At 38.0% G+C, this 24,719-nt stretch overlaps 1 protein-coding gene across 2 annotated transcripts in view; it reads left to right on the forward strand.

Annotated features, from left to right (window-relative positions):
* Positions 1 to 23,789, forward strand: part of lrch4 (leucine-rich repeats and calponin homology (CH) domain containing 4) — a 45,609-nt gene extending 21,820 nt beyond the window's left edge. Inside the window, exons 2-18 of one of the 2 annotated variants that reach the window (XM_057337446.1) lie at positions 4,031 to 4,175; positions 7,537 to 7,666; positions 7,856 to 7,961; positions 8,502 to 8,748; positions 8,878 to 8,974; positions 9,107 to 9,215; positions 9,313 to 9,407; positions 9,528 to 9,586; positions 13,264 to 13,401; positions 14,867 to 14,947; positions 15,224 to 15,278; positions 15,357 to 15,420; positions 16,699 to 16,794; positions 16,870 to 16,967; positions 17,076 to 17,213; positions 17,346 to 17,423; positions 22,211 to 23,789. In XM_057337446.1, coding sequence (XP_057193429.1) covers positions 4,031 to 4,175; positions 7,537 to 7,666; positions 7,856 to 7,961; positions 8,502 to 8,748; positions 8,878 to 8,974; positions 9,107 to 9,215; positions 9,313 to 9,407; positions 9,528 to 9,586; positions 13,264 to 13,401; positions 14,867 to 14,947; positions 15,224 to 15,278; positions 15,357 to 15,420; positions 16,699 to 16,794; positions 16,870 to 16,967; positions 17,076 to 17,213; positions 17,346 to 17,423; positions 22,211 to 22,378 — 1,904 coding nt within the window. In that variant the 3' untranslated portion in view covers positions 22,379 to 23,789. Of the gene's footprint in view, positions 1 to 4,030; positions 4,176 to 7,536; positions 7,667 to 7,855; positions 7,962 to 8,501; positions 8,749 to 8,877; positions 8,975 to 9,106; positions 9,216 to 9,312; positions 9,408 to 9,527; positions 9,587 to 13,263; positions 13,402 to 14,866; positions 14,948 to 15,223; positions 15,279 to 15,356; positions 15,421 to 16,698; positions 16,795 to 16,869; positions 16,968 to 17,075; positions 17,214 to 17,345; positions 17,424 to 17,944 lie in introns of both variants that reach the window. The other variant, XM_057337437.1, reaches the window with a different exon arrangement.
* Positions 23,790 to 24,719: the final 930 nt, after the last annotated feature.

The following is a 24,719-nucleotide window of genomic DNA, read 5'->3' on the forward strand; positions in this document are numbered from 1 at the left end:
TTGAAATGCTTTTAACCCAGATTAAAGTAATAGTTGATTAAATGAAAATTCTGTCATCATTTACTTGCCGTCTTGTCATTTCAAACCTGTATGACTTTCTTTCTTCTGCAGTACACAAAAGAAGATATTTGGAAGAATGTTGGTAACTGAACAACGGCGGTAACAGTGGTTCTATTGTATGGACACAAAACCAATGCAAGTCGATGGGTACTGCCATTGTTAGATTACCATCATTCTTTAAAACATCTTCTTTTGTGTTCTGCAGAAGAAAGAATGTCATACAAGTTTGAAATTACAAGAGGGTGAGTAAATGATGACAGAATTTGTATTTTTTATTAAAGGAATAGTTCACTTTAAAATGAAAATTTCATGATAATTCACTCATCCACATGTCACACAAGCCGTCCGTGTGTTTTTTTATTCTGTTGAAAACAAATTGAGGCTTTTGAGGAAAGCTTTCCAGGATTCTTATCCATATAATGCACTTAAACGGGGAGCAGTTGGTTAAGGTCCAAATTTCAGTTTAATAGCATCTTCAAAAGGCTCTACATGACACCAGCCGATGAATAAGGGTGTTAACTTTTTTTTTTTAATCTATTCTTAACTATTTTTTTATAAATCCATATATGTTCATGGAAAATCTATTCATAAGACCCCAGGTACCACAAATACACAACCTTAACTGGCCATAATGTTCAGAGAAAATTTCAATTTAAGCATGTTCATATGCTTAGCTAAAAGTATAATTAGACCCTATTTGTGTTTATTTATGTGAATGCATTTGAAATGAACAGTGAGGGAGTCTGTTCTTATCCTACAGGCTAATCCATGTGTAAGCTCCTTCCAGGACCAGAGGAGGAGTTGAGGGTGTGGAGAGCGATATGCGTGTGTGTGTGTGTGTGTGTGTGTGTGTGTTGATTAACACTCTCTCGCACACAGCAGATGCAAAACCAGCTTTAGTTACATCGAAGAGACGCTAGCAGGCAGGAAAATGCTCAGATGCCTGAGAGAGAGAGAGGAAAGAGGGGGTCAGTAGACCACCTGCTACTCCTTAGAGTCTCTTCATCAAACACATGATATTTTGAGTCTAAAATACATTGCTGCTTAATAGCTGGTGATTTTTGTCTTACTAAAATAAAATTCATATTGTTGAGGCTGGGAAGAGCTTAAGACCTCACGCAGGAGGGAGTCCCTTCAGAGAAACACAAATAAACATTGCCAGAACATGAATTTAAAGTCCCTGTGAACCGGAAGTTGCGATCGTTTTTACTTCCGTATTCTGACACATTTCCGAGTGAAAAGGAATTTCAAAGGATAAAATGAGTGGGCGTGGCTTGCGTTTTTCCCTGCGAATTGATTGGATGTGTTGCATTTTGAAATGAAACTGGCAGCAGACTGATAGTTGAAGGGGAGGAGTGAACGGATGCTCCGGCCAAGCTGTCTAGTCTACGTCATTTGAGAGTGATAGTCATTTCAGGGCGGAAGTGCATTTTCAGATTTTAACTGAAGATTACGAGGGTACATGAATTTTAAAAAGAAAATGACCCACATTGATAAGCTATTTACTATAAACGCTGCAATATTTCATGAAAAAAATAAGAATTGTCCTTTTTAATTTCACTGGGACTTTAAAGGCGGGGTGTCCGATTTCTCGTAGCCATTTCTCGGCTCGGCTAATGTCCGTCCTGTGCACTGTGCACCTTACTGCTGATTGGCAAGGTTGTTTTGGTACTCGGCCCGACTCAGTTGTCTAAAGCGTAATTCGGAAATCGGTTACCCCGCCTTTAAGCCTTAGAGCAACACTTTTTAACTTTTGCTGATTGCTCCCCCATGTGGTTGATAAGCGCAATTGTCTGTTACCAGTGTTGTAAATAATGTTGCTGTATAAACGTTCCCGTGGGCAGTGCAATACACGAGAATGTATTTACTAAGCTGATGAAACCAGCGAATGCAGAAACGTCATTTGAAAACAATGTCGCACTCTTCCGCAGGCAGGGGATGGGCGGGGCAGAATTTACAGAGTGTGGTTTTAGCCGCTATGAGGCTGCTCAGGTAGCAGCGGCAGTAGAATATGTCCAGTTAAGAGTTGTTCTACTAATGAAAACATTTTTGAGACATTATTTTAAGGTCGAAAAACTGCAAAGTGTTGCTTTAAACCAGGGGTGTCCAAAGTCAGTCCTGGAGGGCCGGTGTCCTGCAAAGTTTAGCTTCAACCCTAATCAAACACACCTGAACAGCTAATCAAGGTCTCACAAAGCAGACTAGAAACTTCCAAACAGGTGTGTTGAGCCAAGTTGGAGCTAAACTCTGCAGGACAGTGGCCCTCCAGGACCGACATTGGACACCCCTGCTTTAAACAATGCAACTTAGACAAACACTTTTTTTTGTCTACCATTGTTGGACAAACAGGAAAATGCTATTTGTTGAGAGAGACAGAGGCTGCACAAGCAAGCAGAGTGATGTTGTAACTAACTATATACACAGTTTTTACACTTTCCATATAAAGATGGGATGCGATTTTAACATCAACATTAAAAACTTTTTACACATAAATAATTGAACACATTTAACTGAAAATGCGTTTTCATAATACAGTATACTTGCATTTTGTTAAAAATAAATACTCATGGTTTCTGTAATATTCAGACTTGTCCATATATAATCTTTCTCCATGATGTGGGCACACTGGCATTTCTCTTCATCTCAACCATGTTAGGCTGAATGAGCAAAGCTGTGCAGAGGATTGTGGGAAATGTGGGCTGCCCTTGGGAATCTTTAGTTCCCACTGGGAAGAGAGAGGCGGGAAATGCTTCCTTGCCAAATAAAACAGCTGAACAAAAGATCTGGAGAAGGAGAGCAGATTGGACAATCAGACAGTCCAGCGATGATAAGAACGCACAATCACGTACACACACACACACGTCCATGCGCTATTGTTCTGTGAGAGTGAAAGTCGATTTGATTTTGTTTATGATCATTTATCAAGGCTGAGCGTGGAGAACTGAATCTGAACGGCCTAATGTACAGTACAGTGAACACATTACACATTAGCCTTCATTAAACCTTATCCGTGTCGTGTTTGTTTTAGGTTTGTCTGGTTTGTTTCTCTGGTTGACGTACAGTTGAGCTACACTTATATTCACACACACCCTTTTCTGAGCTCTCCCTGGCTGCCCTCTTATTAAAATCCTCTCTCCAGAAATATATTCTGACCCTGTGACCGGTATCACAGAGGGAGTGTGTGTTCAAGCATTGTATTTAAGATTGAAACTTCTGTCTAGAAGGATAATATGGGAGTGAATTGGAATAGTTTGGAGCTATATTCGGATAAAAAGTTCACATCCTCAATTTCTGTTAAAAATTGACTTGGAGGAAATCTGAATTCCTATAAAACAGCCTTTCTTCACTTTGGGAAACATCACGGCTGTTTGCGCGCTTCCCGTTCCTGGATAACACAAAACAAAGCTCAAACAAAGTATTGAATACATATACTGGACAATAGATGCGTTCCTGTTGTTTAGAATGCATTTATAGTCTGACTGCTGTCATCCATTGAATGTGACTCAAACAGAATGTAAACACTGGGGCCGAGATCATTTTCAGTTTAGTTTGGTATTGTAAGTTTGGGTAAATGACATGAAACCTGTCCTGGTTTCTTCCTGAAAACCAAATGAATAGAAAAAAACAAGAAATTATATTCTGATTAGGGAAAATTAAGAAAGATTAGGACCTTTAAGGTTTTTTTGCATTGTTAAAATATTTGTTTAAATAAAGAACTAAAAAAGGGCCCCATTTTGTTCAATTGAAAAATATTATAAAATGTGTAAAAATAAAATGCGTAAAAAAGAATATGAAAAATGAAATAATTGTTTTTTGCTGAAAATGTTAGTTTTTCTGTAGTATAATAAAGAAATTCATTAATATAATAAATCTTCATCATATGTAAATGTCAGTCTTGTAACCGTGAATGTGATTTGTCATGTTTTTATTTTGTCAAGTGCTAACTGTTATTGGTTATTCTCTCTTTCAGACCTGTCAAAGAACCGGCTATGTGAGGTGTCAGAAGAGGTGTGCCAGTTTGTCTCTCTGGAGACACTCAGCTTGTATCACAACTGTGTGCGATCCCTCACGCCCAGCCTGTGCCAGCTGCAAGTCCTCACCTACCTCAACCTCAGGTACATACACACGCATCTCACCTGCCTCAACCTCACTCACACACACACTCTATCTGCAAGCCGAACCAAGTTCAGCTTCACATGCATTTCACTAAAGTATAGAGGGTTTCATCGGACGCACGCGCCTGGCCCGAAGCTAACTTCTGGTCTGTTTGTTGATTGGTCTGGCTAGTGGCTAATAATATAACCATTTATATTTTATATTAATTATTTTAATTCATTAATGAATTTAATGAATTTATAATAATATTTTATTGTATAATAATTGTATTTAACAAACAATTTGTTGAATTTTATTGTATATAATTTTATTAAATAAACAATTTGTTGAATAGGTTGTGGAACTTTGTTGCATCTAAGTTTAGCCAAGTAACGGTTCTTCTACTGGTAACCCAAAATAATACTGGCTAAACATACTTTTAACTTGCTAGCGAATGTAATTTGTTTGTTATTTTTTTTGCTTGTTATCAAATACAAACTGCAGGGACTCTTTTATTTGCAGAAGTGTGCCAGAAACTTAAGTTTGGGTCACAAAACCGTGCATTCGCAATAACGTTTGTTTATGTTGTTGCTTTGAAACCGTCTATATTAGTAAGGGCATCCCATAGACTTTAATCGGGCTAATGATATTTTCTAAGCTCTTAAACAAACATATTAACATTATTGAATCAAAAATAAAACATGATTTTTACCACACTATAAAAAACTAATTTCCTGAAATGTTACTCATTCATTTTACAGAATTTTCACATCAAATGCAATAAAAATATGTCAAATTAAAGGAATAAACTGCAAATTACAGTATGTAATTTACAAAAAATATATTTTACAGGCTTTTTTCTTGCTCCCCAGCTGCTGGAATATTATCGTTTTTACAGGATTTCTTTTTTTTACAGTGCAGTGAGAACTAGCTCAGCAACTAGATTTTTCACTACACCATTATTGTTGCCAAAAGATTTAATGCTATCACGATCTGTTGGTTTTTATGTATTAAAAAATGCTAGCAGTCAAATTAATCTTTCACTTTGTTTACATTTGTTTTCTCAGTTTTTGGCCAGTGAATTATACTCAAAGAAAGAGTGTTTTTAATCAAAGCAAATGTTAAAAAGGTTGCCAAAAAAATCTAATTTCAATATTATCACAGGCAGGGCTGTACGTTAACTTTTATTGCACATAGCACTGGTGCCACAGAGGTTTAAAATTTTGTAGCACGGGCCAAACAGTTGTAGTATGAAGCGCTTTGAAGTATATATAATATACAGTTGAAGTATAAAACGTCTGTTGTCATCTTTAAAAAAACAAGTGCAGTTTATCACACGAATAGGCAGGTAACTGACAAATTAAATTAATGTTACATACAGATGGATAAATTAGGGCTGTATAATTTTTAGTTTACCTAAATTAGTTTTCATTTTTCTAAGTTCTGTACTATACAAAAGTAATGTATTTGTCCACATAAAAATACAGTAGTATACAATACTATAGTATTTATTATAGTAAACTGCAGTAAAAGTCTAGATACTATAGTGTTTTTTAATCTTACTATAGGATACTACAGTTTTACAACAGTTTATCAATTTACTACAAGGGTACTACAATGATCTATTGCAAATACTATAGTATACTACAGATTTTTTTATCCGAGTGTTCAGGTTAACGGGACTTTTATTTTGACGGGTCCCCCCGAAGGCGTTTGAGTTTCAGTGTGGTTGACTGTAGCTTTCCTCAAACTGTGAAATGCTTGTGAAATAAACTCTCAGAGAAACGCTGGAGATGAAGTTCATGTGCTCATGTCTTCATACAGTGAACTGCAGACAAGTCCACTGTCACGCGTGTAGTATGTTCAACTAAGCAGCTCATTCACTCACACACGCAGAACAGCGAGATGACATATGTAAACAGCAGGATTCTGAGTCCGCATCTACAGTAGTTATATGGACTTAATGCAGCCGGAAAACAAGTTTCACTCGCAAAATAGACTAAAATGAAGTAAAATAGCGGTGAGCCATTGATTAACGTCACACACAGACAAGCACAATGAAAAACGCACTTCACACAAACACGCGGCTCTGTCACTGCACTTACCAAACTGTATCGCACGTGTGCTACACCGGGAAATTTGTCCTTCGCACAGACCGATGTTTTTGTAGCACGTGCGAGTAGGGATGTGCACATCGATGCTGCAGTATCGATACATCGATATTCAAAAGCTGCTATTTAGGTATCGATATTTTCTGAAAAGTATCGATTATCTTGTTAATTACAGTAATAGTTTCAGCATAACTAAATGTTAGCTCTGCGCATGTTATGAAAGTAGCTCTCGCGGCAGTTTGACGTCACACACGGATCGGTCTCCGGCTGCGCAGCGCCAGCGACGTGGTCACGTGATATTCAGGCACGTACACATACACAACACGCATGCATTGCACAATTCCGCATCAAACAGAGGAGATGTTGACATGTTGCATTTCTTAAACTCCAATCTACAATTTAAAGATTAGGAATTCTTAATCAGCAATTGAAGTGAAACACAAGTGAAAGTATGCACAGTTTATGTTGTTTGTAATTTTGTTAATTGTATTAAGATTTTTGCTAGTTAATCAATATATAATTTTTTTTAATACTGTATGTAATAGTACAAAAAGAATGTTAAAGCCTAAGAAAAATGGCCTGTTTAAAAATAAGACAGTGAAAATATGCACATTTTTTGTTCATTTTATTAAGATTTATGTTATTTATCAATATTTTTGTAAGAAGGTTGTTTAAACATTGTATTTATTTGTTTAAATTGCTTTTTTAATAAATTTGTTATTAGTAGCCAGTACAAGTATGTAATTTGTTTTTTTTAATTGTAATTAGATTTTTATTTAAAAAAAGCATCAGTATCGGTATCGGCATCGGTATCGGTAACATTTCAAGAAAAAGTATCGGTATCGTATCGAATAAAAAAATTGTGGTATCGCCCATCCCTACGTGCGACACATATGTTGCACTGAACAGCCCTGATCAGAATCAGGTAGAATTATATTGATAAACATGCTTTTTATATCACAGTTATTGTAAATACTGGTGTATTGTTACGCCCCTAGTGAGAACAAGTTGGTTTATCAAAAACGTTTCTCTCACAAGCTAAAACTGTACACAGCCACACACACTTTCCAGTTTTAACCTACCTCACCCTCAAGTACGACCAGTGCTCTCCCCGGCTTAAATATCTTCAAAAGAAATTAAATGGATTGGTTATAAATCTGTAATTTACTCTCTGATGTTTGATTGCATTAATTTATCACAGTGATACACACTGGTAAATTGCCTCTCTCTCTCTCTCTCTCTCTCTCTCTCTCTCTCTGTGTGTGTGTAGTCGTAACCTGCTGTCCAGTCTACCGCCATCAGTTTGTCAGCTCCCTCTGCTGCGAGTGCTCGTCGTCAGCAACAACAAGTTATCAGTCCTGCCGGCCACCATACACACACTCACACACCTACGACAACTGGTACATACAACAAACACACTTCTCACTGGTGCTCTCTACAGTCAGTGTGTAGCTGACTGTAATGTTGTGCTATTTGCAGTAGTTCCATAAATTAGTTCATCTAATTGTGGTATATATTCACACAACATTATTCGGTTCCTCATTTCTTTGTTTCTTTTGTGTTCTGGTCTGTTTCTCTCTTGGCATCAGGATGTGAGTTGTAATGAGCTGCAGTCTTTGCCCGCTGAACTCGGCCAGTTAGAATGTTTAAGGGATTTAAATCTGAGAAGAAACCAACTTACCACTCTGCCTGAAGGTCTGTATCCCAAACAAACTCCTTATAACTGTAAATGAAACCTAAATTAAAGGGACACATCCCCCAACTTGAAAATTCTGTCTTCATTTACTTACCCTCTAGTTGTTCCAAATCTGTGTAGATTTCACTGTTCAGATGAACACAGAGAAAGATATTTGGAAGAATGCTTGAAACCAAACAGTTCTTGGCCACCATTGACTACCATAGTATGTAAAATTGCTTTATACATTTCTTGTTGCTGTTGAACGCAAAAGAAGATATTTTGAAGAATGTAGGAAAGCAAACAGTTGGGCCCTTTTGTAACTTTTCCTACTATGGTAGTCAATGGTGGCAAAGAACTGTTTGGTTACAAGCATTCTTCTAAATATCTTTCTCTATGTTCATCAGAACAATTTTGGAACAACTCGAGGGTGAGTAAACGATGACAGAATTTTCATTTTTGGGTAAACTGTCCCTTTAAATGCTAAATTGTTATTGCATTAGGTTAAATACATATCGGATATTGTACACTCACTCCAATTGCCATTTCTTTCACCTCAGAGTTGTCCGAGTTGCCGCTTGTTCGTTTGGACGTGTCATGCAACCGCATATCACACGTGCCTGTATGTTACCGCCATCTACGCCACCTCCAGTCCATCATCCTTGAAAACAACCCCCTCCAGATGCCCCCCGCCCAGATCTGCTCCAAGGGAAAGTTTCACATCTTCAAATATCTAAACATGGAGGCCTGCAAAAGGACTCAGGACCAGTTTGAAAAAGCTCTCCGGCCCACCGCCTTTAACAGCTGGTGAGAAAGAATGCCAGGGTCAGATTGTCAAGGACAAAGAGTCTTAGGGTGTTGAAAATCTGTAATCACTCAGTTCATTGAAAACTCTACTCATGTTTCTGCTTGTGTGCTTGTGTGTGGTCTCTCCAGTCTTTTGGATCAGGACCTCTACCCGTGTCAGTACGGCGGCCTGGACTCTGGGTTTAACAGTGTGGACAGTGGGAGCAAAAGATGGTCTGGAAATGAGGTATAAGGAGAGCTGGGTATCTGTCAAATATTGAACCATTTAGAAGCTTTCTAAACGATTATCAAGAATGGGATGATTTAAGTGGCTGTTTTTGTGTGTCTGTGTTTCCTGATGTTGACGTTCATGCTCCAGTCGGCCGATGATTTCTCAGACCGGTCGATGCGTTTGACAGAGATTTCCCGTGAACACACAAATTTTCAAGAGGAGGAGGAGAGGGATACGTTACTAAACACACCCAAAGGTAAAAATGCATACAGGGCATCATAATTGTCAAACTTGGTTTTCTATTATAAAATGCTTTTAAATGTTCTATAACTTTGGTTTATCTTGCTGTGTAGTGAATGGAGACGTGGAGCAAGTAGATTTCATAGACAACAGCATAACAGAAGAAGAGGATGAGCGGTGTCTCCCTCCGCTTACGGAGACCCCTCAGGTCAGGGGTCTCACATCAGCAAATCTATTCAAGATGAAAAGCGTTTATATGTTGTATTCTGTATATTTGCTGATAATGATATTTAGCTAAATTAAATGATGTTCACTCTTTTCATGACAGGAAAAAAGCAAAAGTCCCAGTAGCACCCCATCCCAGAGCCCTGAATCTACAGGCACCAGGTGAGTTAACAAATACAAAACACATTTACTGCCTGTGAAATGTATATTCTTGATTAAAATACATAATACATATTAGGGAGACAACCGGGAATAGTGTTCATTCAGTTTTTTTAAACATTCTGTCAGGATACCTAATTTTAGCAAATATGTGATATTTTTTAACTCTGACATTCTTCACATAGGATGCAGTTTGATTTGTTGCAGTTGTCCACAGTCATGCAAATGCTGACTCTTAAAGGGATAGTTCACCCAAAAAAAGAAATTTCTTTCAGCATTTATTTACCATTTATTTACCATCATGTCATCCCAGACCTGTATGAGTTTTTCTGCGGAACACAAAAGAAGATATTTGGAAGAACGTTGGAAACAAAATTGCCGCCCCCGTTGACTTCCATTGTATAGACACAAAACCACTGAGATGTTTCTCAAAATATCACAAACAAATCACAAATTCTTCTGTGTTCCACAGAAGAAAGAGTCATATACAGACTTCGGACGACATACGACAGAATTTTAATTTTCGGGTGAACTATTCCTTTAAGATAATCATCATCTCTCTCTTTAAGATTGCATGTATAGCCTAGACGTAGACTGAATAGCCTATTAGGTCACTGACAGTGAAGCTTTTAGATACTGACTGATTTGCTTTTTATTATTTGGATCAAATATTTAACAATCTGTCAGACAGATGGAAGGGAAGTTTTGGCTGACATTGTTTCTACATAGATCTGCTCTTAGCATTAAAGAGTACCTAGGGATTTTTAAGGTCCTACTTTGGTTTATGAAGTGTCCAACAACAAGTTTATGTACATAGAATGTGTAAAAACACTATGATTTCGTTATAATAGGCAGTTATTCTTACCTTACTTCTTGACTGACTCTCAAATGATTCGTTCCGCAATTCATCTGTCTAATCCCCCCCTTTAGCTAGCCTAGTCTGATGTGATTGGTCAGATGGTCTAGTCTGCTGTGATTGGTCTACCGCGAATGAGGCTCACAGCTACAGTGTTTGGGGGAGAAGAGTGAAGTTTTCGCATGCAGTCCTAGCAAAAGTAGGCGGGGACTATATGTAGTGACGTACATCCGTGGCGGTTCACGAATCGGACTAGGGACGAATCGTTTGCGTGATTCGGAGTCGACTCCCTTTTTTCCAAGCCAATAACTTTGTTATTCATTCACCTTCGGATTTGCAACTTGGCAGACTGCTACCTTTCAAACACGGCAACATTACACACTGCATGAAATGTCATTTTCATGATCTCATGTTATGTACTCTTTAAGAAAAAGCATCATCAATCATGCATCACATAACAAAATCGGCTATGTTGACTGATAAGTATACAACCACACTGAAATTAGAAGTGAAATTCAGGCACCAGCAGCAATGTCACACATAATGTACAGAATGAATTCAAAGCAGAACATACACAACAAATAGAGAGAGTAATGAAGAAGTCAGTAGCTCAGAATTTGAATGTATTTGAATACAGCTGGTGATGCTGTTGACAGTAAGATCATCTTTTGTGTTGATATGTAACATGTACATGTCTCATTGGTGTAGATTAAAGATGGGATAACACACGCAGTTTCTGCCAATCTCATATTAATCTTGAGTACCTATACAATAGTATTGCATACGTTGTATGTTCGAAGAGTATTTTGTTTGCACAAATTTATAAAAGAGAGATACAGCTGTACGATTATTTCCGGAAAAAGACGAGCTGCTGGAGGCAGGCAAGGGGGACAGAACTTCAGCACGAGCACACAATACATCATTGCATTATCCCTTCGTGTTGTTTACATTATGCACGTACACGCCGATTGCCAACAAAACACAGAGATATGACTTAGTTTGACTTACCACGTGCAGTTCATGTCTGTCATGTTTTAGCACTGGGACCGCTCCATCTATCAGTTTCAAACGATCTCCAAATCCAGCGTTATGTCCACTGAACATCCATCAATGAAATGCCGTGAATAAACAAACACACCTCAACTTCTCTCACTATCGCAAGAGTAACAAGCTGCAGCTGCAGGCCCACAGCGCAGCCAATCTTGACGCAGCCCAGCCAATCTTGATAAGCGGGTCTTCCTATCCCTCGTCAGTTGGAGCGTGGGTGGGCTATTTCTTTCACCTTGCTGTGGGTGTGCTTTTCCGGGACAATACGCCCTTTTCACATGACGTCACGCATCTTCCGTTCTGCTGTGAAGCAGTGTATCGTTACTTCCGCTAGCACTCCAGTTCATAAGGTGGCGGTAATGCACCTATAAGCTGGTTTGCCAACCGGCAGTAAAACTCAAGAAGAAGTTACTTCCGCTAGCGCCTCAGAATGGAGTTTACCAAGTCCCTTGCACATCTGCCACAAATACGGCTAGATGATGTACAGTACAACGTCTTGCAGACAAATTTTCGCTAACGACAAGATCAAAGCTAGAGAAAGGATACAAATTCTTCGTTGAACAGTACCTGTTTGATTATGAAGGTAAGTGTTTTGTTTTCTTTTTGTGTTAGCGAAGGTGCTAGGATAAGTACTTGAATACGAGTTCTGTCAATTTTTTTTCACTGTTGTTAAATTCCAGCGCAACGGCAAAACGGAAGTTCTTCTTCTTCTTGTTTGTTGCAAGACGGATGTTATGATGCACTGCTTTGCGAAAAAGCGGAAGTTAAGTGATGTCATTGTGAAAAGGGCCTATTGCCCAATAAAAGGAATAGACTTGTAAAAAACTTTCCAAAACAAGTTGGAGTGCTGGGGGTGTGTATCGAGCACAGAAATACTATGTCATACGTCCAACTCGTTTTTTAACAAGTTGACCATGTTAAGCATGAGAAGCCAGCACATTCAACAGTGTAAAGAAGTCAGAATGCATGACAGCATTTATGTTATCCCGGCTTTAAGAAATGTCCAGTAGCTGTTCAGGTACAAATTAATCCAGAGAAAATGAAGGGCACATTAACAAAAAATTGCTACATTTCTGTTAACCTACATGACATATTGCAAATTGCTAACAATAGTTTGATAGTTTTGGAGTATATTATAATGTCACCATATGCTGTTGTTTTTCAACAAATGTGTTTACAGTATAAATGTATTGCAGTCATTGAGTGTAGAACGTTTTTAGCAATCATTACAAGTTTTTTGTTCAACTTTATTTCAGACAAATATAAAAATGTTGCTGAAACTTAAATGTATAAATTTTGTCCTAGAGATTAGTAAATATTGGCTAGATTTAAATATTGATAAGATGTAAAGTACACCGTGTTGTTCAGTTGATATATTAGATGTTCATGTCAAACAGTCTTTTAATTAACTGATGTTGGACATCCCATCCCACCGCTTTGGTTGTGCGAGGTCACTGTGAACGAGTGCTGGGAAAAGTCAACAGAATGATACATGCCAGCTTCCTCCCACAGTACAGATCAGTGTTGTTGAATCACTGTACTGTCTGAATCACAGTTACTCAGTAAACTCATCTGCCTGGAGCTTTACCAACAGACCTGATTTTTAACACATAACATCTGTCTTGCTTTCATAGTCATTCCATGTCTGTTGAATACAGTGTTGGTGCCTTTGACACTACTTTTGACGTGTGAGACGTCTCTGCATACACTTCCAATATGAGAAAATCGATTAAAGAGTACAATAGCTAAATGTCTCTCTGACCCTCTCTTGTGTCAGGATATTTGTGGTGGGAGATGGTTCAGATGCTGGTTCTCCATCCAGCCCCACTCTGGAGGAGAAGAGGAGGCCTGGAAACCTGCTCATCTGGCAGGAGAGAGAGAGAGCGCAGCAACAGCAGAGAGGCAGAGCCAGCACGTGAGTTTGAAGGGGGGTGATGGGATTGAATGAATTGAACAAAAAAAAATGTAAAGGGCCGGTCACACTTGTTTAGGCATGTGGAATGAACTCCATGCAGCTTTTTTAAAAATCATAAACACAAGCCTCTTTTTTTCATCCCAGAAGCCATTTTCTTACTCTGATATGTGTCAAAATAGGCTTTAGAATTTGTTTCATGCCGACTTTGTTTCGTTGAAATATTGTTTACTTAAGTTTCTATTAGTTTTCTTAAATAACAGGATAATGTGAATTGTCGATATGATATTGACCACTGAAAAGCAAACTTGAGGGAAACTGTAACACTTTAGTTTTTGTTATGTTTTTTTTCTTAAAGATTATGCAGGTCAAGAGTCACTGAACTTAAAGTCACCATGAAACGGAAGTTGCGATTGACTTCTTTTCCATATCGTGATGTATATCTGAGTGAAAGGGCTTCTGAAATTCGAAAAAATGTAGGGCGGGACTTTATTTTGCCCTTCCCTTTTTGATTGGTTTGTTGTAAGTTGACCCTGGAAGGGAGGGCTAAAAATGCCTGGCTATTGGACAGTCAGTATAGTCCAACCTCTTTTTTGTTGCTGACGTCATGTGGTGAAGCGTTGTTGTTGAGAGGGGGAGAGGAGCTTAACGTTTTTGATTAAAGATTACAAGGGCAAATGAATTTTGGAAAAATAATGCACGGATAAATCATTTATAATAATCACTGCAACACTGTAAAACACTTAGAACTTTCCTTTTTACTTAAGCAAACTTAATCAAACACACCAAACCTAAATCTATTTCTAAAATCACTTAATGCCTTTAAAGTACATAAAATGGCCTCTATGCTGACAGCTTTCATCAAAGGCTTGTGGTTTTAAAACCACTATTACCCGCCGTCATGCTATGACTTCATTAGTGTTTGAAAGCTCATTTAAAGTCTTGCTATGTCAAGTGAGATACAGCCCAGATAGCACAATCCTTCTGGTTTACATCTATTTGACGTCTGCATTTACATCTGCAAGACATCTACAATACATAGTTTGCTCATCTGCAATATGTCTCGGTGACGTCTGAACGTCTGTAATACGTCTGCTAAAGATCTGGAGATCTGCTGATTAAAAACATCTGCTAAACATCTTAGAAAGAGCTGTTGTACATCCATTCTAAATCATAAACATCTTACAGACATCTTCTAGATGTCTATATGACGTCTGACAGCAGACATCTCCGAGACGTATTGCAGATGAGCAAACGATGTATTGTAGATGTCTTGCAGATGTAAATGCAGACGTCAAATAGACGTAAACCAGATGTATGTGTGCTATCAGGGAGCCATATGAAAAGCACAGCCAGAGGAAGAACATCAGAGGGCTATCCCAGGATGCCTCTCTATAAGAACAAAGAGCGATTTTTGTTTCTCCTGCATTAGGAAGTTATTGACTAATGAGCGTTCGATGTCTTACAGTTTGCAGAAGATGACTGTAAAAACAGGAAGTAACTTGGCGACGACGACGACCAAGCACGGAGGAACAGGAAGTGTTTCAGGGTAAGAGTGAAACGAATGGGCTGCATAGGCTTTTTGTTTTGTTGTGGTAATCTCAGTCTCTTTAGCGAGAAAAAGCGAAATCTAATTTCGAGAATCAAATTATTAACTACGGTAGAAGTCAAATCTAACAACCATTAAAAGTCATTTATTTTAATAATGCTTTTTTGTCTGAAGTGTTATAATTTTTTTTGTAGTGTTATAGTTTGTAAAATTTCCACTCTATTTGGTTGGTGTTGTTTTTCGAGCTGTTTATTGTTGATCTCTGTCTCTCTCTAGTGGTGACAGCTCAGATAGCAGCTCTCCTCCCAATGGCTTGAAACAGAGGAGTGCTGTAAGTCCATTCTTCATATCCATCTGTGATGTGCTACATCTTAAACACTCGTTTAAAGTATCTTGTTTTTTTCCTCAGAGTGTAGATCAGCCGTCTCCCACCTCTCATGCAGCATCTATACAGCGCTGTGTTAGTCGCACAGGTAACGTCATATCAACATATTTCAACTTTCGGTTACATCACGGCTCAGTTTCAAGGCCGTTGCTAATGCTGGGTCCATGACTAAAATGCATGTCTGAGCTGTGCATTGACATCATCAGTGGTATCTTTTGTGTCAAGATGCTTTTATAAAAGCTATTTAAATGGCCTAATTTAGCCCTATAGCTGGCTAAACTTAAGCCCTGTCTGTGAAACCAGGCGTGTTTATAAGATCAATTCTGATTTATTAAAACATTAAGGCCCGGTTTCACAAACAAGGCTTAGCTTAAGGGGACAGTGCACCTAAAAATGAAAATCCTGTCATCATTTACTCATCCTTGAGTTCCAAATCTGTATACATTTCTTGGTTCTGATGAACACAGAGAAAGATATTTGAAAGAATGCTTGTAACCAAACAGTTCTTGGCCACCATTGACTACCATAGTAGGAAAAAAATTATATGAGAAACGTATGAACCTTCTGTTTTGAATCAGTTCTTTGCGTTTTAACACTTGATTGAACCAGTGAGTTTTAAATAAATCAGGCTGATTCAGTTATGTTTGGGATGATATACAGTCAATGATTGTAACATTTGCTGTCTGTACTGTATATCCTGCTTGTATGCACCCGAGTGGTTATAGACTTTGAGGTCAATAGAGGGCGGATGGTAGACATTAGTGGTCCATGACTTAGCACAGTTACAATTTCATACACATACTATTTTTATAGATTATATAAAATGAATAATGTACTTTTTACGTGTAAAGACAAATAATTGCAGCAGTAGCTGCTTTTGTATTTAGTTTTCCATTGCATTCACACATAATTGGCCTGCAGATGTCCCCATCGTGCAAAACACCAAATCCTTTCACAAAGCAACTTAGTTTCTATTTATAATTATAAATAAATAAAAATGAATAAATAAAGACATTCACAATGTACGGTCTTATATGCCCCATCTCCTTAAAAACTATATTTGAGAAGACCTGCATAAACTGATTGGTTTGTGAAAGTTGTTCCTTACTATGGGGGTGATGGCAGGTTGTTAGATGGAAGGCGATGAAAGGGGATTTGTGAACTCAGCAGAAAAGGAAAGTCATTTCCAAAGTAAAAGCAAGTTATTACACTTTGATTAAAAATAACCAAGACAAACGCTTTTTTATTTGGAACAGCATGCACCGACGAATCGTTCACAATATGACAGGATTGTGTATTAAGGAAAATGTAAGGCGAATGTTGATTTAATATTGACTTGAAGGAATTTTGTCGTGTCGCGTTCCAGATGCGTCATACGTGAAACCCTGTTCTCCCACGGGTTCTGCTCCCAAACCCAACAGCTTCTTGTTCCGCACATCCTCACGCTGCAACGTCAAAACAGGTACACACACACAATCTATAAGATCTATAATCTTAATCAATAGTGTCTGTTATAAATCTTTGCTCTTGATCTCAGGTTTAGGAAACAGTTTGGCTGATTCCGGCCGTAGTGAATCTCGCTCCACGCTTAAATCCCCACGCGAGGAAAGATTAGACGTCCTGCATCTGCGAAAGGTAAAACGACATTCACCACAAGTTCTCACATGCTTCACCCCATTGTCTTTCTCATAAATCTTAAAAACTTGGGCTCACATTTTCAATCATGGCTTGGCTGCGTTTCAGTCTCTGGAGTCACGGCTGAAGATCACCCTGCCTGAAGATCTGGCAGAGGCATTGTCCAATGGCACGGTCCTCTGCCAGCTGGCCAATCACGTGCGACCTCGTTCTGTGTCAATCATCCACATCCCCTCACCGGCAGTGGTGAGCTAACGCTTGACTCTTGTCTCATAAAACAAAACGTGGATCATTGTCTGAGATGCTAATTTATGGCGATTTGAAGAAAACTGATTTTAAGTGACCTGAATTTCTAATGCATCTTTTTTATTTATTCAGCCCAAACTGAGTGCTGCCAAGTGTCGCCTTAATGTTGAAAACTTCATTGCTGCGTGTCGTAGACTGGGAGTCCCTGAGGTAAACCTAAACCTTCTTTTATTGTTAGATTTCATTTTCTTTTATAGGCTCTCAAAAGTACCAAGGTATCAAGTCAATACTGAATAAAAACGTAACAATACAAGTATTTCCGAGTATTAACTTAATTCCTCACCCACACGCCCGTAATAACAGACGGCTTCTGTCAAACGCTTACAAGCGTATCCTCACATATAATTTTACTTTTTGGTAACGTTCCAACCCTAATCCTCTATATTATTTGTTTTCTTGAGTCATGTTTGTAAGTGAAAAAAGTACCCCTATTGACTTGTTTGTGACTGTCTTACAATACTGCCTTCGCGTTTGTTTGCTTCAAGCTCGATTTGCTCCGTTTTGTGCTCTCTGTCAATTTGACATCAAACGATCCTGCCTTCTCTGTTCAACCACGTGTCCAAACATCTTTGTTTGTTCTCCCTGCATTGCCCTTCTTCTCTTTGTACGTCTCTCTCTCTCTCTCTCTCTCTCTCTCTCTCTCTCTCTCTCTCTCTCTCTCTCTCTCTCAGATGGAGTTGTGTTTAGCGTCTGATATCCTGTGCAGTAAGCTGCCCGCCGTGCATCGCTGTGTGAAGGCACTCCTGGCAAAAACAGGAGAGGAGGAGGTGATGGAGGACAAGAGCGGCACCTCTTCCTCTGTGTCTCCTTCCTCGCCCTTCTCCACTGGCTTCCTGCTCTTCTATTCTCTCCTCATGGCTTTGCTCTATTTGTTATACTGCCAGCTTATAGCATAGTGTGTGCGCGTATGAGAGTATTAATCTGTAAATGGATTTTAAAGTCCATCATCTCTGTTTTGTGTACACGGTTACACACAGTCGAAACCTTGCTGTTAAGAAAAATCCCCTTTAATGGCTATTAGCAAATTAATCTTATCATAAATGTATATGAGCCACATACAGCATATCAGATGAGCTCCTTACCCATAATGCTGTTCAGGTTACATATTAATACTTATGGAACATAATGGTAGTTTAGGTTAAGAACCTGTTTTTTCTACAGTAGATATGGTTATGTATTGCTGAAAATAGCTATGTGTGTTTAAGTGATGCTTTTTTGGATTGCAGTCTTCATAGAAAATCCACATTTTGTACCTCAGTTTGCCAGTGGAAAGGATAATAGACTTTAACTGGGCATATGCATGGTTTCCACAATATGAAGGGCTTTTCCACATGATTGCCTTAGCATCACTGTTAATAATGGGATAGATTTGTATACCTTTTAGCAGGAAAGACTTTATAAGGGTGTATTATTATCCTTAGAGTTTTAAGCACTGGCACAAACTCCCCTCGCCAACCTCTTTTCCTTGAGAACATAGGGCTTTAAAATGACTAGTATTCGCTCTAGCCAAAGTGCCTCTGCAGCGAAAAGTCAAACAGAATGCTTGTAGTCTCCAGTCTGCATCTGGGAAACATGTTAACAGGGTGGTGATGGTACTTCTAAACTGTATTTTGTTTAATTCACACATGTAATGGATGAGGGGCCGAGTTGTTTTTCATCTTTGTCTTGTTGACTGTGATCACCAGAGGGCAGCGCTGTTACAAAACTGCCCAACACTTTTGGACGGTACTGATATGATTCAAAGCTGTGTTAACTGTTACATTTTTGTCGTTGAATGTTCGTTTTGGTCTTCTTTAAAGCAACTTAATATAATTCTTGTATACAAGCAGTTCCATATAAGTTATTGTTTTATTTATGTTTGCTTTGTGTGTTCTGCTGAATCTGCATTGGTGGAAATATGGTCTGCCTTGAGCAAATTATCAAAAATCGACTAATGACTTTTCCTGTCGGTCAGAATAATTGCCTAATACAATTAAGAGCGCTTGCATGCTCATTTTGAGCCGGAAAGATGATGGAGAATTCAATAACTGGGCATTGGCCAAGACAGACAATTACATTTAAATATTCACATTTGCCCATCTGCCACAGCTACTGTAGGCACATTGTGGATATGCAGGCGTTACCCAAAAGATATATGTATCCAAAATAAACCAGTTGTGAGTTATGCGTCTCAACAACCTTCTGTTTCCCGATTCTAAATGTGGCCATAGTGTTTTTGTCGTTCTGTAATGTGCCATGTGTACCAGCTTCCCCAGTGCTATATGTTGATGTTGCTTTTGTGTTCTGTGCCTACTTAATGTGATTTAGGAGCTTTGCTGACAGTTTACTAATGAGCAACCTCTCATCTGGAGAGAACGATAAGAAGGAGAGAAAGAGACAGAGACTGGGAAGAAAGGGAAGGGAATACGCTTTAACTGGTTATGTTACCACACAATTCCGAAGGCTGGGATGTCTTAAACATGTTTTAAGGGGGTTTGTTGTAAGTTGAGAATGTTTTGTAACAGTGTACATTGTTTGTTGAGGCTAAAACTAATCATATTAGACATTACGATTTTAAAGGCCACTTTATAATATACTCCAGATGACAGACTTCACCAATAGAGTAGATCAGTCTCCTCCGTCTTTTGAAGGGAATATTATGAAAAGAGGATGCTCTTACAGTTTATGAGCGTCAAAAGGCTTTTAAAGGAGTAATTCCACCCTCTTTCTGATAAATACACTAAATGAAACGCTGACAGTTTAGTGGGCAATAGCATTTCATGAATGTTTTCCGTCCACGTGTAACGCAACACACAAAATGTATTTTGTAATATTTATAAAATACTGTATTTAAGAAGTTTATATTGATATAAAGATTTTTTGTCTGTAAAGAAATGATTAAAAAGGAAATATTGATTCTTGTCACGTGCTGCTTTACCTGTGCTTTTGTTAAATGTTCGTGACTGACTGTGTTGCTGTTGTTCATGATTAATTCTGCTTTAGTTTTATTTTTGTCTCTCTGTTGGGGATGAAATCCTCATGTCAGCTCATCTGTGTCGCTATTCTGTGCTTCCTACCGGAAGGTGAGTATTCATTCTTTGCGGATTGTGGGACGTATATACAGTACTATTTAAATATTTTAAATATACAGCTGCGGAAAAAAATTAAGAGACCATTACAAAGCACCATTTCAGTTTTTCTGAATTTACTATTTATAGGAACTCTATGTTTAGGTAAAAAATTATCCTTTTTTTGGATTCTGTGAACTACTAACAATATTTCTCCCAAATTTAATTCTATTTGCATAAGTTGAAAACTCTAGAAACAGGTCAGAATAACAGAAAAGGTGCTCTGTATTTTTTCACGCCTCAAATACTGCAAAGAAAACAAGTTCATGTTCACTTTTAAGCAGTAATATGTCAATCAATCAATCAGGCTTGATTTTGATCAGTTTTCATGTGTCTTGTCATGCCATGTAATTTCCGCGGCTGTATGCTGTACGTAATTCAATATGTAAATAGTTATAGAAATTTTCGAACCTTCAAAGCAAAGTTCTGACATATGAACTAAGAAATATTGAAGTTTATGTGCTATTTCTAGATCACTAATGACATGTAAACAAATCGGTGACATCGGCAAAAGGTCAGATTTTCTTGCTTTTAATGAAGCACGTGGGATTCTCAAATCATGGTGGGTTAGTGTAGACCATGAGGTTTCGTGCACTCTTTACCGTTCTGTTCAGTAGCTGCAATAAGCAACACTGCCATAAAATCATCTGACATCTGACTCCAAATAAAACATTTGGAAATATAAGTCACAGATCAAAAGTGTCATTGCTTTGAGCAATCTCCAACGGAGATTTTTAAAATAAAATATATTCTTTTCATTACCAGATTTAAATGCACTAATGAGGATGTTAAATTGATGTGTATTTTTCATCTGCATATGGGTGTTCTCTATTTGAGACATTGTATGAGAAGAGTTCCTTTAGAACTCATTAAACTGTCTTAAGTAAGAGAGTGTGTTTATTGTTTTTAATTATTTATTAATCAACTGGCAGGCTCATTTTTACATCACAAAGTACTCTGCATGGCAAAGGTTCTTTGTTAAATATACATCACATTTTTATTTTCAACTGCTATTAACCTGGGGTGAAATTTATATATATTGCACATGCGCTGGATCGTTTATGCGGAAATAACAGACGTGATCATATACAACTCGTCCGTAATCTTACCGTTAGGGTTGGCTGAATTGAATAATTGGAATGCATGATGGATTTTCAAGATGCTGAAGTGTTTGTTTGTTACAGTAAGCTGAACTCAGGCTGTACTTCACCTTTAGATGAAATGACATTCTCCCTGTAAAGTTCTATGACTGCATGGCTGCTTTGTTGAGACACTGTCTGTTAGTCTGTTAATAAACACTGGTGCTTCGTTATGAAGTTGGCAATTTAAAGGAATGATGTTGTGATTGTGTGTTGTGCTGCATGCATGGCTTTGCCCTTTCTGTGACTGAGCTGATGTTTGCTATTGCTTCTGAGTTGAAGTGTATCGAGTGCCATTCAGCCTTGGTTTACGCTTTGCGCACAGAATTGCATTCTGTTTATATGTGAGGAATATTTGATGTTTAAAGGATCTTGCGTGACAGATGCGTTCCTCTTTAAACCGTAGTCTTTGCATGCCTCAAGCACATGTGGTTTCTAATGTGCATTGAAAGCGTTTTGAAATCCTGTTTACCCAAAATACACTTCACCCTGGAAACGGAGTTATGTCTCAAAGGTCTATGTTTGCAGATTTTTTGGGTCTGAAATAAAATATGTTCCTGGAGCAGTTTGTTTATGCCAAGATGTTTGTTTATTGCTTTTACTGCGTTTTATTGTTTTACTTCTCCTTTAGGTAAGCAAACTTACAGTGGAGCTTACTTGTTTTCTTTCTTCCCCCACCAAACCTCACCAGGATGCACTTTGTCCATCCCAGCTGATTCTGGAGGAGGAGGGACTCACGCGCATCGCTCAGACCATTCAGACCCTGTTGGAGATACCTTCATCTGGTGTCCGTCGCTCATCCCGTCAGGACCCCTCAGGGTTGCCCTCTCAATCCACGACTCAAGACGGCACCTCCTAGTTCACTCCAAAAAAAATCTGGCTTGTTTTAACCCATGGTTGGGTAAATATGGACGAAACCAACGGTTGGTTTAAATGAATCTAGAAAATATCCATATTGTACCCAACCATAGGTTAAACCTACCTAGAGTGTATTATCTTCAGCCCATTTCACATAGCAATGGAGATTTTTTTCAAATGTCAGAAAAAAAGAATCTATCATGTATTATTACAAAAAACAGAAGTGATATTTTATAGTTACTTCCAGTAACAAATGTACAGAGGCTTTTATGTAAATGACACAATTTCTTCTGGAAATCGTGTGCATCTATGGCCGTCGAAGCATAAAATACCAATGAAATGAAGCACAATAAAGTGAGCTGAGTTTGAAACATGTTTTTTTGACGTTACGTTAATGAGTGTCGATGCTGAGGTAGTTGGCAGTTCCTGTGTCATCATTCTGTTGGTGCTTCTTCATAATTGGAAATTAATTACGTTTGTAATCTCGTCGTTATTACAATGCAAATTTAATTGGTTTTTCGCAGGTAATTACTCTTGCAGAGAAGCGAAGGCGACAATGTGTGGATACGCCGTAATCCTGTGATAAGCTAGCGACGGCTCATGGGCTTCGGTTGTGACATTTTGGGAGCGCACATTTGGAGTGTTGGACAAACACTGTGGCGCTCTATTGCTCATCGCACCTTTATTTAGCAAAACACACATTACACAACACTGCTCTGATCCCAGGAAATAAATATATGTGAAGTGAGCTATTTAAGTATTAAATTTAAAGTAATTTGGTAGAATTAATTAACCTTTTTTTACTTAAAGGTAGTTTGGGGATTTTCAAAAACAAGAACATTTCCACAGGGACAAGAGTTGAGAACACATTTGTGTGACCCAGTAAAAAAAATCATTTTTTGTGATTTACTGTTAAAAATCATCCTTCATAATGTAAAGAACATTCTTCGGAACATTAATTGATATCTTTAATATTAACTAGGACATGACAAAGATTGAAATTATAGTGAATTTCAAACTTTGATACTCATTATCTCAGATTTTGAGACTTAAGCCTGGGTCACATTTGTGAAATCATTTGTATTTCTGCATGGAGTTGATCTTCATATTGGTCATGATATTATTAAAAGGCTAAAATAAAGATCACTTCACAGCACTTTAGTTGGAAGGGGTCTAGTGGTGTCACTGTGTTTTGTATAATTGTTTCATGACTCAGACTTTTGTTTTGATGTTCAAATGTTTTCCTGATATAGTTTGGAGTTTCAGTGAGTGCAAACTTGTTAGGCCAGAAAAGCAAAAACAAGCACTCCCCACAGTACCGTCACCATTTACATGACCTCACACCGGCATGCACTGGGATGTTTGTTAAAAGCAAAAATTGCCTGTTGGTGCATCTAAGTGAAGGTCATATTACATTTATTAGGCACTATATATAATAATGATCCTTTGTTGCAATGTTACTTTTAAGTTGCCACACTTTCTAGTAAATATTTTTTAGAATATTTTAATTTTTTGAACTTTTAAACATACTTGAGGACATTATTAAATATGTTTGCCATTATTGCCCAACAAGACAATACATTTAAACGCTGACTGCACGTTTGTCCCCAGTGCAGTCAGATTTTCAGACAGTCGCACAGATTTTAAAATGCATTTGTTGTAAAAATGATTTGTTTTTATCTCATTTGAAATTGCAATGCGGCCGTACGTTTCTTTATGATATTTCTTTAAGAATTTAGTACAATTGTGTTTTAAATGTCCAGTGTATGAAATTTAGCAGCATCTAGTGGTGAGGTTGCGAATTGCAACCAATGGCTCACTCCACCGCTCACTACTCTCTTTCGAAGCACATCGGTGGCTGACACAGGACAAAGATGTCATCAAGTTTTTGCTTTTTATGCTAAAGGAGATACGCTTTTTTACAAACGTGCTCTGTAGAGCTGTTTGTCCATTTAGGGCTACTGTAGAAACAACATGGCGAATTCCATGCAAGGGGACCATGTAGATAGAAATAGCTCATTCAAAGATAATAAAAACATAACACTTAATTATGTAAGGTCTTTATACACCTCTGAAGACAAAGTTACGTATATTATATTTCATTTCTATCAGTAGATCCTACAAAAAATTACATACTGGACCTTTAAAACATCAAGTATCTGCATATTGTGGCTAAGAAAATTCCCAATTTTATAAAAAATAATTTTGGGTGTAGGGAGGCAAAGAGAGTTTGTAACTATTGTGGTTGTTGGGGTACATTTTTAACTGGTGCGGAATTATTTATGATGGTAAGTGCTTAAAGGAGTAGTTCACATTAAAATGAAAATTCACGATAATTCCCT

This window comes from Triplophysa rosa, linkage group LG1 (assembly GCF_024868665.1).
Source record: "Triplophysa rosa linkage group LG1, Trosa_1v2, whole genome shotgun sequence".
NCBI lineage: Eukaryota > Metazoa > Chordata > Actinopteri > Cypriniformes > Nemacheilidae > Triplophysa > Triplophysa rosa.